At 37.4% G+C, this 16,244-nt stretch overlaps 1 protein-coding gene across 6 annotated transcripts in view; it reads left to right on the top strand.

Annotated features, from left to right (window-relative positions):
* Positions 1-16,244, top strand: part of VCAN (versican) — a 128,851-nt gene that overhangs the window by 35,890 nt on the left and 76,717 nt on the right. For all 6 annotated transcript variants that reach the window (XM_021081073.2, XM_085009692.1, XM_085009691.1 and 3 more), the window contains 3 exon segments: positions 142-519; positions 3,904-4,078; positions 4,164-4,291. In XM_021081073.2, the coding sequence (XP_020936732.2) occupies positions 142-519; positions 3,904-4,078; positions 4,164-4,291 (681 nt within the window).

Consider the following 16,244-nt stretch of genomic DNA (forward strand, 5'->3'; position numbering starts at 1 on the left):
ATTGTGTACTATTGTTTGTATATACAGCCATTCTAATTATTTCACATATTGAAGATGTAACCAAATCCTTCTAAGGCTTCTTATCCTTTCACATATTTAATAGACTCAAGTTGCTAATTTGATATTTTCTCTTTCCTCTAGTCAAAGTGGAAAAAAGCCCACCTGTCAAGGGCTCCCTCTCTGGAAAAGTCAACCTACCTTGTCATTTTTCAACTATGCCTACCTTACCACCCAGTTACAACACCACCAGTGAATTTCTCCGAATTAAATGGTCTAAGATTGAATTGGACAAGAGCGGAAAAGATTTAAAGGAGACTACTGTTCTTGTGGCCCAAAATGGGAATATCAAGATTGGTCAGGGCTACAAAGGAAGAGTGTCGGTGCCTACACATCCGGAGGACGTGGGCGATGCCTCACTCACCATGGTCAAACTCCTTGCCAGTGATGCAGGCCTTTACCGCTGTGATGTCATGTATGGGATAGAAGACACACAAGACTCCGTGTCATTGGCTGTGGATGGTAAGGCTTTGGGAATCTGTAAGAAGCTGGCATAACATGATACCTGGTTCAGAAGTGTGTTGAAACAATATTCAAAAGTAGCCATTGTTGGAGTTACTGTTGTGGCTCAGTGGTTAATGAACCCCACTAGTATCCATGAGGACGCGGGTTCAATCCCTGGCTCTTGCTCAGTGGGCTAAGGATCCGACATTGCCGTGAGCTGTGGTGTAGGTTGCAGATGGGGCTCAGAACCCGCATTGCTGTGGTTGTGGCATTAGGCTGGCGGCTAGAGCTCTGATTCAACCCCTAGTGTGGCCCTAAAAAGACCAAAAAAAAAGAAAGTAGCCATTGTTCAGGGTTTAGACAACGGGGAAAGACATCACTCACCTCAACAGTCCATGTCTTCCACCAAAAATGAACTGTTTTTTGTTCTGGTGTCAAGGAAGGTGCCTTTTTATACTAGATATAATGAATACATATATATATGTGGGGGGTGGGGTGGGGGGGGTGTATGTTCATATGTGTTTGTAGCTCAAGGATCATTAGTTATTTCATTATTGAGACCTATCAGTGATTATTTTCTAAGACTGTAAAGGCTGATCTACATTTTGTTTTAATTTTTATAGGAGTGTGTATATGCATATACATGCATACATGCACACACGCACACACTTTTCTTCCTTTTTCTCATTGTTCTCATATGACTATTAAAATGGTTGAATTTGCTTTTAAGAAATATAAATTATATCAACTTACATTGAAGAAATAAGGCACCTGATAAGTTTCATGGTACATAGAGTGCCTTGAAAAGACTAGGACTCAATAAATATTTGAATTGGATCAAAAGAAGAACTTGGAGAATTTTTTTAAGGCCAGTACACTGGTTGTTATCTATTAAGTCTTGCTATGAGACAGTTTTCACCCCCTTTCAGTGGTGGTTTATATGTCATTTGAATTTAGGTTAGGAGACAAAGCAAAGAAAAATTGCTTTAATTGGGTACACACATAAGGCCATAGCTCTTGGAAGCAGAATATTTTGGCAAGTTATTAAGCAAAATTCTAATACCCAGACATGATGAAACAGATTTTTCTTCTAACCCTCCATTTCCCTATAAAATATTTACCTTTCAGAAATATATACAAAGGGTTTTATTGAAATTCTTTCTTGTGTAGCCAAAAGGAAATACTTTGAATTTCAGATGTGACAAATTAACTTTCTGAACATCCTTGTACATTCAGAATCTATTGTTCTCTTCTGTAAATCTATTTTTATGTTTTCCAGGCATCCACTAAATATCCTGAGCTCTTTGCTCTTTTCACCTGTTTATTGTTTACTTTGGTTAGCTTAGGATTGCTTTGTTTTACTGATCTCTCTCTTTTTGTATGCTGGAACATACATACATACATACAGAGAGATATAGATTGATGTATATAATCCTTTGTATAGTGTAAAGTACATGTATATGTAGTATTAGATACATATTATATATAATTGTTTATAAATATGTATATATTTTTAAAATCCCCAAAGGAGTTTAACAGCTCCTTACAATTTTTATCATTAAAAAAATAGCAATGGATTTGCCTCTTTCCCCTCTGAAACAATGAAAATCCTCCACTTAATCTCCTTAGCCCCAGGAGGTCTTCAAATTATCCCAACAATTGCAGATACTTATACAGCCTGATACTCCCTGCCCTGGTCCCAGAGGCCCCTTTGTGCCCCCTGACTGCCAAATCTTCAGTGCACAAGGAAGATTTTTAATTACCAAGAAGGCTTTTTGAAGCTTTGATCAACATAAGACTAATTTCAAACTACTCAGAGTCATTATAAACTCTGTCTCATACTGACTAGATAGCACCATATATACTTCCTAGTAATTTTAGAGTTGTTCTATCAAGATGCAGATTTTCTAAAAGGGCATTTGATCAGCTTTTTTCTTTGCAGTAGCAGTAATGTGAAAATGAATGACAGATGTCAGTGCATCTGCTTGGTGCCTGTGCAGGTCTTTTTGTATTGACACTGATGAGAGGTGCTTATTTATTACATGGCTGGACTGTCCCCCGTAGATACTTTATTGACACTTGTTTTGGAAGAGAGAGACAATCTAAGGATAAGCATGTGGGAGACAGGCTTACAGCTAGAAGTCAGGCTCTGAGAGAGAAAGACTGTTGTCAACTCCAGGAAATTACTAGGAGTAAAAGGAGAGTGAAGGTATTTTGGAAACCCAGATTAACTCCTCATAACCAAAACATGGTCTTAAGTACATGATTCAATAAATTCTCATCCATAAACCCCAGTTACCCCAATTTCTATTTTCCAGTGACTGCCCAGGTACATTAGCTTGACTCACTTTGCTGTCTTATGAAAACCAGTCACCATATTTTCTCCAATTAAAAATGGAGACACTCTTGCTGAAGTGGGAAAGGGGACCAATGCTCCATCCCCTCAGCTGCTCTTTCCTCAGGCCTGTGACAGTTCTTGACCCCCCTGGAGCACACAGTTCAAGGACCACTAGTTTATGCAACTCATAAAATACACCAAAATGGAATTTGAGGCACATGCCAGGATATCTGGCTTCTATCCAGGAATCTGGAGGACTTTATTTCAGGCTGTCTTTGGGGTAAAAATCATACATTTTAACTGCCCTGCCAGAGACCCTAAGTTATGCAGATCAAGTAGTGAAGATGATAAACACTTATCATAGTAGTCTATCCAACATTTTAAAATCCTTTCCCTAACTTGACCTACATATGCATCAAATAACAAAAGAAATATTAGTTTCACTTTATGGGGGAGGAAATGAAGGCTTACATATGATTGAGGAGTAAGTTAAGGATTGGAATAAGCCTTCTCACTTATGCATAGTCCAGTGTCTTTTTCCATTTCAGTACATTGTCTCTGAAAGTCAATCTCTCCAAGTTTCATGTTTGGGAGATGCGGTATTGGTGAAGGTTCCTTGTGCTGCTGAGTTGGCCCTGAGTAAAAACATGGAGCAAAAGTTGATTTTGTGGCCCCCTGAATGCTTTGTATATTCTGAGGCACCTAATCCCTTTAGTTGTCCAGGGTCCCTATGATAGCCTGAATACTATCTGTAATTGGGACAACTAGTCACCATTTGGGATTCAGTGGCCTAAATATTTTTCTCAGATGGTTTGTGTGGGAACAGAAAATTCCCAGCTAGGAAACTCCCTAATGGGCCAGAATGGGACACCTGAATGTACAGTATTTCTGGGCCTCCTCAGATCACCATCAGCATGCCTAATGCTATATAAAGTCCCAATAAAGAAGTATCATGATGTTGTTACCACGTTGGCGAGTCATTTGACCTGTTGCTGCAGTGAGAAACTGCACAGTACAGTAGGAGACTTGGCCATGCCCATAATGCTTTGCTCCTATCTTTGCAGGAGTTGTGTTTCACTACAGGGCAGCGACGAGCAGGTACACTCTGAATTTTGAGGCTGCACAGAAGGCTTGTCTGGATATCGGAGCAGTCATAGCAACCCCAGAGCAGCTCCATGCCGCCTATGAAGACGGATTTGAGCAATGTGATGCAGGCTGGCTGTCTGATCAGACTGTTAGGTGAGCAGTCTGAGGGCAACCAGCTTTATTTCATTCATTTGAGAGTGAGAATAAAGTGCTACTTCCTAGTCCTTTGTTTCCCCAGATATCCCATCCGGACTCCCCGAGAAGGCTGTTACGGAGATATGATGGGGAAGGAAGGAGTCAGGACCTACGGATTCCGTGCTCCCCATGAGACTTACGATGTGTATTGTTACGTGGACCATCTGGATGGTAAGACGTTCAAATTCCTATAGCTTCATTTGGACTGAGAAAAACTGAGGTGAGACTGGGAGCATATTGGATAGAGTAAGTCTTCCTGTTTGTTTGAATTCCAAACAGCGACATTTGGTTTAAATGACTGTACGATTCTGTGGTGAAATAGGCTTAAATTAAAGTGGAAAGAGAAGGAGGGCCGTGTAAGTGGTTATGTAGGTTCGAAATGTCTTCAGTTAATGGCAGGTTTGCTTTCAGTCCTGCTGCTATTGGACTGTTTCCAATACACTTTTAGAGCATTAAGAATAGAAATCTGTAAGGGTGGTACCTATTCTTGTAAGAACTTCAGGTAAAATCCTGTGATGACAAACCACTGCGAATCTAAGAGCTGATAAACACCCCAAAGCAAAACTGAATAACACAAACCAGCCCAGGAAGGATTTTCATGCTTTGCTTCACCTCATGTTCACTTTGCTACCCTAATATTTAGAGCAATCATTCATTCATTCAATCAATCAACACATTAAAAAAACAAAACAAACCTGCAATAGGTACTCTGCTCATTGTAAGGGCTGTGAAGTGAGGTAAGATACAAGCCTTGCTTTAGAGGTGCTTAGAGTCTGGTTGATTCTGACACTACCATTTCTCACTCAGCATCAGTTAGACTCTTATTTAGACACCATTTTGAGTTCTCTTGTGGTGACTTTATCTAAGGACAAGATGCAGTTTTATTATAAGACAAGTGGAATGGAAGTTTCTGTGACTTTGGAAATGGAATTTTATTTGTAGCAACAGGTATCTTAGAAGCCTAAATATATAAATACAAGTTTTGTTTTTTTGAATTATACTTTTAATTTTGGCTGGGTGCACAGCAAAAGAATGATCTCAATTTTCTTTCAAAATGAGGAGGTTGGACTAGATAATTCCCATAGTCTCTTCCAACATTAAAATTCTATGATTCTATGAATTGAGTAAACAACCTCAGAGACTGAAAGCTAGAAAATAAGCTGCTTATATTTGCCGAATGCTCTGGCTAAATTTGAATAGGAAGGGCTGCTTCCAAAGAGGCTGCTTAAGTGTGCTTCTCTTGCATCTTAACATTCTTATTATAACTATCATTTAAGAATGATAAATTTATTTTCTAAACCAAAACTTCAGATACTAGTAATTTACATTTTTTTCAGACAAAGGGAAAATATATGTAAAATGCAAGCTATGAGATATAAATAGATAGATAGGTAGAGTGAGCTTATCTCCTTCTCTTAAGTTTAAGTTTATTTCAAGTTTAGGTAACTTTTCGCATAGAAAAAGAGATAGTTGCTAGGGGAATCTGGTCCTAGGAAATAAATTTAGTTACTGCTATTTCAGTAAGATGGAAATTTGTATTCAAATTCAGTAAGGTGGAATTTGTTTTTTCATTGGTGTTTTAATTTAGAATAGTATCTATTAGAGCAATAGTTATAAAAAAAAATCCTGGAATTCTGGTAATACTGGAACTAAACCAGAGATCATTTTTGAAAAGGTATACATAAGTTATAATTACCAAAAATATCTTTACCAAATATAATTGAAATAGAGGCTTTCAGGTACAAATCCGTGGCCAATCTGATCCCAATAAAAATAAGCATCGCCAGCCAGCCTCCTGATGGAGAGAGAGGCTTATTCACTTACAGTGCTACCAGAAGGAGCACCTAGGAGCCCCTGTGTGTCTTCTCTTCAGTTTTATCCTGATGGAGCTACCAAACCTTGCTCTCTAAGGCTACAGAATCCCTAACTTCGTTGAAGCTCAGAGGACTTTCTGCTTCTGCAGAAGTTCCAGAAATTCCATGCCCTCCACAAATACTGTGTGAGATACTTTTGGCAGGTCTTGGTGGTAGAAGCCCTGCCAAGGATCTCTCGCCATATTGTACCATTAAGAGCTGGCTCCCCACAACCTGTTTGGAGTATCATGTCTAGAGTTTGGGGAAAACTGAGCTCTGTCAGAAGAGCCACTCTGAGGATGTGCACATACAGCACAATCCAAAGGATTTCCAGTCACGTAAGAGTCCTTCTCCACCGCTGTAAACATCATCACTTCTAGGACAACAGTTATTGGTAAAGCCAGTCTCTGTTCCAGTGTAACCCAGCTCTGTTTCATAGAGTTGTACATTTGCTTGGGATAAATGGTCCACAGATTTGATAACTGAAAACTTGTGATGTGTAATAGAGCATACTTTGGTTGGAATATTTATAACCTAGAAACAGAATTTGAAGCTTTTCATCTCATCACGTAAATGTTGAAAGAGAAAGATAAAGGAGTCAAAGATAAAGGAGAAAGGAGAAAGATAAAGGGTAAATACCAGTTCAAACACTGGCTGAAATTTGTGTCAGTGGAGTAACAAGGCTTTAATTTGTTTCATAGAAGGACCTTGACAGTTCCGGAGGATAGTTAGTATGTTTGCCATGACATTGTTCTAGAAATAGTTTCCTCCTCGTTCACTGTTCATTGGAATAATTAGCCAATTTTTGGAACCTGGTCTTTTCTCTCCTGACTTGAAATGGAACTGGTGAGGGAAGTGGGGTTAAAGAGACCTCTTCTGACTCTTGATGTGAAAGGAAAATCCCAAGGTGACACTCCTAAGGTCTCTTTCCTTACTTAACTGAAGTGTATGTCCTCCCACTGGCTAAACTGTGGTTTGATCAAAATTCTTGGGGAAATTTGACCACATAAAATTACATCTGATGTTTCAATTCCCATATTGATAAAAGGTTTTTGAAAGGGAGCCAGAGTTCTTCATAAGAGATGTTTATTGCTACATTCATGGGTATCATTCCCACCTATAATTCATTGTATTTTTGACAGCCAAGTGTGTATGCGAGAAGTGGTGGAGGCAGTGAAAATTAGAGCTATTGATGTATTCAGAATGCGTGTAGTGGAACATATTCAGTTAGGAACCAAAGTTCAGTTACGTCAGATCAGAAGCCGTATTACTCTAGGAGGTCTAGTGAGAAAACCAGCTAAGTATAAAATGAAACCTCGTTCAAAAAGACAATTAATTTTGTCTTTATTTCGTTATTTATTGTGAGAGATGTTTAGTCGATGGAAAAAACCTTCTGGTTTTCTCCTTTTTTGTTTCATAATGTCGTATTCATCCTGACATACGTGATTTTAATAAAATTCAAATAACTCTACTAAGTTAAATCCAGCCAGTATGAGGGGGAGCAAAACTAATCTGGTTCTTATTCTAAGGTGTTGCCTATGTATACAATATTCAATTTTATCTGTGAAAGTAACCTAGTAAGTGTAAAAGAGTGTGAACAATAACTATATTCACTAGCAAGCATTTCAGTATTAGTTTATGTTCTTGGGAATGGTCTAGACATTGTGGAGGCTTATTAGCTATAATTTAGTAACAGAACACTCTTGCTAAGAAATTAATGGAATTAAGATTCATTCTCAAGTAGGAATTTAGATATTAAGATCCATAAAATTATCCTTATTGGGAAGTTTAATCTGTATTTCTTGGTAAGGTAGATTTGGAAAACATTGAGAGGATTTAAAGTAAAGTTGAGGAGTTCCCGTCGTGGTGCAGTGGTTAACGAATCCGACTAGGAACCATGAGGTTGTGGGTTCCATCCCTGACCTTGCTCAGTGGGTTGGGGATCCTGCATTGCATGAGCTGTGGTGTAGGCTGAAAATGAGGCTCGGATCCCACATTGCTGTGGCTCTGGTGCAGGCCAACAGCTACAGCTCCAATTAGACCCCTAGCCTGGGAACCTCCATATGCTGCAGGCGCTGCCCTAGAAAAGGCAATAAAATAAAATAAAATAAGATAAATAAAAATAGCCTTTAAAAAAATAAAAAAGTTGAGGTACTAACTAGTTTAGAAAAGTGGGTAAAGAATTGGAGTGGTAAAGACAGCACTAAGGGAGGATTCTAGGTAGGTAGTTAATTCTTCATAATTAAGAAGAAGAAGAAGGACATCAATTGAGTCCCAGTTCTGTCACTTATTAGTTATGAGATCCTAGGTAAGGCTTTACTTTCCTAAGCTTCAGTTTTTTCATCTATGAAATGGGGACAATATGAAAACTTACCTTTTAATCATGGTATGAAGATGAAATCAGTTAAGGTGTAAAGCTTTTATTACACTATATGGTGGCAAAGTTAAGTGCTCAATAAATAATAGCTATTAATATAAATATATTATAAATAATAGCTGCTATTATAGCTTATGAGTATATGAAAGGTTCTCAATTCCACCAAATTCGGAAAAAGAAGATGAGATAAATTTGCAACTCTGAGAATTAGGTTCACTATAAGGACAATTTTTCTGACCATGAATATTGTTAAATGTAGAAGGAATGAAGACAGATGATAAAATTTCATCTCTGGAAGTTTCTTAAAACAAGAATTGATCTGAGATGTTATGAGTGAGGGCTCTTCAAAGTCTCAGTCATGGCACTTTGGAAAATATAGAAAAAAAAAAACTGGAAATGTGTCACTCTCAGAAGAGGGGTAACTTTTATGTCAAAGCATTTTGAATACAGGTTGCTTCAACATTATTGAATAATTGAAAATAGCACTATGACAAAATAAGAATTCCTGTATTATTCCTCCTGAATTGTATGAAATCAGCTTGTTCTCTAATTAGAACATTATCTTCTTGAATCATTGTGTTTAGGAATTAATCTGGTGTCTGACTTCCTACAGAAGGTCATGGGCATATAAGCATATAATCCTGTTCACTTTACCACTGGAAGAGTTAAATACTTCTGAAAGTGCTTTGTGAATTCATGTATTTATGTGCCGAAAACTGGCAATTTAGTAGGAAGTATGTGTGTCTGGTTATATCCATAGTGACAAATAATCCCTGGATAAGATAGATAAGAAAATGTTGGAAAGAATGGACTACAATGCAAATATTTAAGCTTGAAAAAAAAAAAAAGAACACTTAAATGTTTAAAAAATCCTCGATTATTTTTAATTAATAAACTGTTTATTTGGTTTCTTTATGATAGCAGGTACTTGTAAGAAAATAGTTTCTTTTATATAAGGGTTCAATTCTCCCTGAAGATACATCAGAGTGTAGATGAGGTCAGACTACCTTCTTTCTTCATTCTTTCTTTCTTCTTCTTCTTTTTTTTTTTTTTTTTTTTTGTCTTTTTTGAGGGCTGCATCCGTGGCATATGGAGGTTCACAGGCTAGGGGTCTAGTCAGAGCTGTAGCTGCCGGCCTACACCACAGCCACAGCAATGCAGGATCTGAGTCATGTCTGTGACCTACACCACAGCTCACGGCAACGCCGATCCTTAACCCACTGAGAGAGGCCAGAGATCGAACCCGCAACTTCATGGTTCCTAGTCAGATTCGTTTCCTCTGCACCATGAAGGAAACTCCCAGACTTCCTTCTTTGATGGTTGATCTTCTTAGTTCTCTGCAAAGGAGTCTAATCTTGTCCCCAGATCTGACAAACGATTGATGTAGAATTTCCTTGGCCATCACATGGGCAACTCAGGGAACTTACAACCTATCCTTCTATGGCTCGTGTTCTCTATGTAGCCCTACCCTTTGGGTTTTTTCTTCACCTGAAACACTACCACCCTGACTTTCATATAAGCTTCCCAGCACTTGGATGTGTCTGTATGGTGGGTCCTCACATTCGTCCCATATCCCCTTCCTAAGTCCTCGTTGGTTTTGCTCACCTTTACCATCTCTGACCTTTGAGTGTATGACCATAAAGACTCTCCTGCAAATGTTTGCCTACTCCTCCTTCTCCTTCTCGCCTACTAGATTATGATTTCTGGAAGGAAAGGAATCATGTGTATCCCCACCATGTCCTTGGCACATAGTAGGTGCTCCATAGATGGAGTTGAATAAATGAGTGAATTAGTAAATTAACATCCAGACTATAAGTACCCACTCTATTTGCATTGGTTGACATTTGCCCCTTGGGGATCTTTACACCTCTCCAGGCTTCATCACAATTCTACTTCCCAGTTTTTCCTCGCTCCAATTTCCTTATTAGTTTATCTGACTTCATCTTTGCTCTTTTGTATGTAAATAAGTCAAATGCCTTATGGGATGAACAGGGCACAAAAGAACAATCAAAAAGAGAAAAATGAAAATGGTAATGTTTAGCTGTACAGGTCTAGTCCCGAACTTTCTTCTGAATTCCATGCCCACATTTCCAGTTTGAGAATCATTTTTGTGTCTCTTCTCTGGTTTTGTGTCTCATCTCACAAATGCCTTTAACATGCCTTTAACAGTTCTTTGAGGGACCTGTTTTATGACCATCAGAGTACTTAAACACCCTGGCCATATCATTCCCCTACTCAACACCGTGTAGTGAATTTCCTGCTGCCTTCCTTCACAAGCACAAACTCTGCCTCAGAGCCCCTCAAACCTGGCTTGGCAGTAACTTATTCACCTGTGTTTCCCCCTCTTCTGTATGACCCTGCACATGTGCACCCGTCATCCACAGACACTCTGTTAGCTCCTGCCAGCTCCTGCCAGCAGTTCTGCTTTGATCTTCTCAGAGAACACAAGCCTCTTATCTTTTCAGCATCCTACTCTTCCCTGTGTCTGAAAATGGACTGCCTCCAAGAGCCCATCTTTAGCACCTTCCAACTTGCACTGACATTTCCTGGTTCTGAACTCCCACTTGGGGTTAGTTCCACATGTCTGATATTTAATTGTTCTCTGGTTGCTTTATATTTATCAGATACAAACTCTCACCTGTTATTTTTATTTCTGAAAACTTACATAAGCTCCTGGTAGAGATAAGGCCATAATCATCTTCTGAAACTCTTCTAACCACAATGAAGAAGCTATTCCATAACAGTCACATAATAGTTACTCAAGAAATATTTGGTGGTAATTGCAGTATTTCTCCAAACTTTGTCGTCCTATCATTTCCATAGTACTTGGCAAATAATGCCAAGCTTTGTCCACCAAATTTACTAAGGATCTTTTTTTTTTTTTTTTTTTTTTACATTTATTGGATTACCATAATACTAGTTTCTCTCTTTGAATTCCTCCTCTCACTCTTTTCTGTGGCATCTCTTAGAAAAAATTTTTTCCTAAAGATAATCCTTTCTTTTTTCCAGCCTCTCATAGTCATTTCCCTTTCTTGCCCTCCCAGCCAGTTGTCTTCTCTGGGATTGGTTTCTTAGTACCTACTCACAAATTACAGGTTAATTTTTTTTTATTGCTTCCTCATGTCAAAATCCAGGATAGTTCTGTCACCTTTACAAAGTGTCTAATGCCTCCATGTCATCCTTGTGTCTGATCTAGAACTAAAAATAACCCTGCCTTTTTATCTAATGAGCTCCTCTAATGATGTCGAACAACTTGTCCTGTGACTATTGGCCACTTAAATACTTTCTTGAAGAAATGTCTTTTCAGAACCTTTCCCCGTTTTTAATTGGATAATAACCTTTTTGTTACTGAATTGTAAGAGTTCTTTGTATACAATAGATTCTGGTATATGATTTGCAAGTATTTTCTCTCATTCTCTGATCTGCATTTTTTTACTTTTTTAATAGGATCTTTTGAAGCACAAAGTTTTTAATTTTAAGTCCAGTTTATCTTTTTTTTTCTTCTTTGGGAATTTGTGCTTTTCGAGTCATATGTAAGAAAACATTGCTAAATCTCCAGTCGTGAAAACTTTTGTGTCGTCTTCTGAGAGTTGTAGAAGTTTTAAGTTTTATTTTTGTCTTTACCTATTTTGAGTTAGTTTTTGTGTATGGTATAAGGTAAGAGTCTAGATCCATTCTGTGGCATGTGGATATTCAGTTGTGCCAGCACTCTTTGTTGAAAACGCTATTCTTTCCTCATTTAATGACCTTGGTACCCTCTTGAAGTTCAGTTGATCATAGATATATGAGTTTATTTCTGGACTCTATTCCATTGATCTATATACCTATACTCATGTCAGTACCACATTATTTTAACTATGGTTGCTTTGTAGTAAATCTTGAAATTGGAAAATATCAGACCTCTCACTGTGTTCTTTTTCAAAATTGTCTTCCCTTGTCTGGATCCCTTGAGTTCCGTATGATTTTTAGGATCAGCTTCTTAGTTTCTGCAAAGAAGCTAGTTAGATTGAAGTGAACCTTCAGTTCAATTTCAAGTATATTACCATCTTAACAATATTGCTTCTTCTGATTCATGAACATGGGATTTTTTTTTTCCCTTTTTTTAAGGACTTCTTTACTTTCTTTCAACATTTTATAGCTTTTATAGCTTTCAGAGTATAAGTTTTATAGTACTTTTGTTAAATTTAATACTAAATATTTTATTCTTTTTGATGCAAATGTAAATGGAATTTTCTTTCTTTTTTTGGTTGTTCATTGCAAGTATATAGAAATATAATTGATTTTTGCTTATTGGTTTTATGCCTTGTATCCTACAACTTTGCTGAAATTTTTTATTATGAGTTCTAATAGTTTTTTTTTTAATAGAAAACTTAGTATTTTCTACATATAGTCCCTTTGACTTTATAATAGTACATTAAATAAGTAGAAATATCTTGACATAAGCTCCTGGAAACATGTGATAGTCACTTGCTTTAAGATTTTAATGTCAACTTCTCTTGGAATTCTAAATCAAAAGAACTTCTTTAGAAATACAGTGGCTATTTACCTGTCAGGTCTGAAAAGTAAAAAAACTAGACTGACCCTCTTTTGTTGACCTGCAGCCACAGTGTGCCTGTCAAACCAAATAACACATTCAATGTCTTATATATTTTGAAGACTCAGACATCCAAAAATTTTTTAGAACCTTTTTCTCACTCTAATTAAAATCTTACTCCTCTGTCAATAGGAAAGAAGGAGATCTGACATCCTGAAAACCATAAAAATATGTTTAAATTTTAGTGGGATTTCCTTTGTCTTTGAAACTTTCAAAAGACATAATACATAAGATCTTAGGTAATAATATATTGACAAATATGTGAATTCCTTTTCCTATGAATATTATCTGATTTAGAGAATGTTAACTATCACAGCAGACTGATGACAATTCTCTAAAATTAGTTAGAAGTTAAAATTTTCAAAACCCAAATGTCTATGCTTTAAGCTATACTATGATTCTTCTTCAGCCTAAGGCAAGGAGAAATTTGAAGGGTGCTGACCTGACTTTCTAGTCAGTCCCATTACCCCCAAAATTAGAAACATTGCTGGCCTAACACTAAAAATGGATGAAGTTACACCAGAGGTTTTCTTACCACTGTTAACAGAAAGTTGGTCTCTGTGCAAGTTCAGGACCAGATCTTAAGGGGGAATGACATGCTTTTGAGTTATCTATAGTAGCCATCAAAAGATTATATAACAGTGTATGTTAACTATTAACCAACCATGTACAGGCTTTGATGATCCAGAATAATGAGCATTAGTCTTTATTGCTTTCATCTTGTGCATATAGACACAGGCAAAAAAGAGGGAAAGAGGCAGAGAGAGAAAGAAAGAAAAAGAAAATTCCTTTGAAAAAACTTAAATGTCCAAAACTTTAAACTGAATAAGAATTATGTTGAATTGTGCTTATCACTATAATACTTGCCATATACTGTAAGTGGTTTTATCCAATGGGCATTTCATGGTGACTGCTTCTATCTATCTACCTTTGAATACGTTTATTACTTATAAATGTATCTACTTTTGCATACCTTTATTACTTATATACCATTTTGACCCAAATAACAAGGAAAGGTAATAACAATTACAAATCTTGAACTTCTTTATAGTGAACAACAACAAAAAAATCAGGAAGTTCTGTTTTCATATGGGCAAAGGGACTCACGATTAGCTTAAAAGAACTAATTTTTAGACCAGGCAGTTCAGGTTAGAAAGGTTATGAACACAAATAAGCAGAAGAAATATAAACAGGTATCACACTATCCATGAAATAGACCCATCTAGATACTTATAGTGAGATCTCAGCTTTGTCTAGGGCAGAGAGAGGCCCATCACTTCTTTTCTGCAGTCCAGGAAAGAAGTGAATAATTATCTGTGATCTGCTGGTACCAGTTCCCCTGTTCACCTTGTGCTCTCAGGGAATTGCCAGTGGAAGAACAAGGTCCTATCTTAGCTTTGCTTTGGAACCAGGTGCTTTCATAATTTTTTTGAGTTACTCCTGGGCATAAACTCTAGCTTTTGAACAGTGTGGGTCATTTTCATGTTTTGATTTGTTTTCATCATTGCTTGCCATTTCAGTATGTGTCATTTTAAAGTCTGCCAAGAAACAGCTTTTCCACTTAGCAATCAGAAGTGTGGAAAAAGTATACGCATGGTCTACTTTCCAGGGAGTCTTTTAGCAGTTACTTGTCAAATTAAAATATTTTTTTTCCTTACTATTTCTGATGATGTTAATTCCCATGATTAAGACAAATTTAGATTGTGGAGTGTCACCAGATATTTTAGTCTTACTAGCCGCGTCTTCTGGTTTCTTCTAGGACATGCCTGGAAACTTGGAATAACAGGAATAATTCAAAGCCACAGCCTTTAGCTTGAAATTTTGGAAAAATAGGGATTAAGACACCACATATATGTTTTCCATGTGAACATGCAAATTATCCTATGTGTGGAATCCATTGTTCTGCATTATATTTTGTATGTGTACTAATATGAATGTATGTGTATTCATATTGATGGATTCTTTTTTTTTTTTTTTTTTGTCTTTTTGCTATTTCTTTGGGCCGCTCCCGCGGCATATGGAGGTTCCCAGGCTAGGGGTTGAATTGGAGCTGCAGCCACTGGCCTATGCCAGAGCCACAGCAACGCGGGATCCGAGCCGCGTCTGCAACCTACATCACAGAACACGGCAACGCCGGATCGTTAACCCACTGAGCAAGGGCAGGGACCGAACCACAACCTCATGGTTCCTAGTCAGATCCGTTAACCACTGCGCCACGACGGGAACTCCTGATGGATTCTTATTTATAACAACTTGACATTTTATCCTGAGTCATGTGTAGTTTTGTGTATAAAGGATCTTTGTACACTTCTTTCCTAATATTTTATTCGCTCTCTGTAGTTAGAGAAAAATGAAAGTGTTCTCTAATAGATAAATAACACTTAGAAAAATGTTCCAAATCTGTACTCTTGTTATAAATTTGATAATTAATGTCCTATAGATGTAGCTGCTTTGATGAGACAACTTCTGGAACTGAATAGTGGACTCATTGTCAACTTTTAAAAGTGATGCTTGCCTTTCTGGAAGTAAATCTAAAATAATTTCCATTGTTCAGTCACAGTATCCAAAAGTAGACCTAGAGTTTTGATCATGAATGGATGTTGTACATTGTCAAATGCTTTCTCTGCATCTATTGAGATGATTGTGTGGTTTTTGACTTTTCTTTTGTTAATGTGGTGTATGACATTGATTGATTTGTGTATGCTGAACCACCCTTGTGAACCTGGGATGAATCCCACCTGGTCGTGGTGTATGATCTTTTTTATATGTTGTTGGATTCGGTTGGCTGAAATTTTTCAGACCACGGCCTTGTCTGATGCTAATAACAGACGTTTTCTCTCTCAAGGAAGGCTTTGCTCTCCCTTCCTCTTACTCTGAAGGTGATGCTGATAAAATTCAGAAGGAATTTTTATTACTTACATCAGAGGCTGAAAGGTGCCTTTAAGATACCTTCAGGGTGGGAACTTATGCACCCTGACCAGTGAAGTTGCATTGGAGCAAAAGGGAGGTTAAGCAAACGCACCGAGTTGCTTTGCTCGCCTTGTCCCGTTTTCTTTCTCTTTCTCTGTTCCTTTGGTTCCTGGTTTGGCTTTGCCTCTGGACTTTAGACTTGAACTCTTGATACATCCTCATATGATCATTCATCTTTGGACTGAAGCTAGATTTACATTCCTGTTACTGTCTCACACTTAGTTTCTATCTAATATCATTAATGCAATTAATGACTAATGTTATAGTTTAGACCATATAATTTGCCCTGTATGTAATTCCCCACTGTAGATTAAAAAACTGAAAGTAAAT

Source organism: Sus scrofa, chromosome 2 (assembly GCF_054392235.1).
Source record: "Sus scrofa isolate SSC_HxYL_T2T_F1_AM1 chromosome 2, Sscrofa_HxYL_maternal_Yorkshire_Landrace_v2.0, whole genome shotgun sequence".
Taxonomy (NCBI): domain Eukaryota; kingdom Metazoa; phylum Chordata; class Mammalia; order Artiodactyla; family Suidae; genus Sus; species Sus scrofa.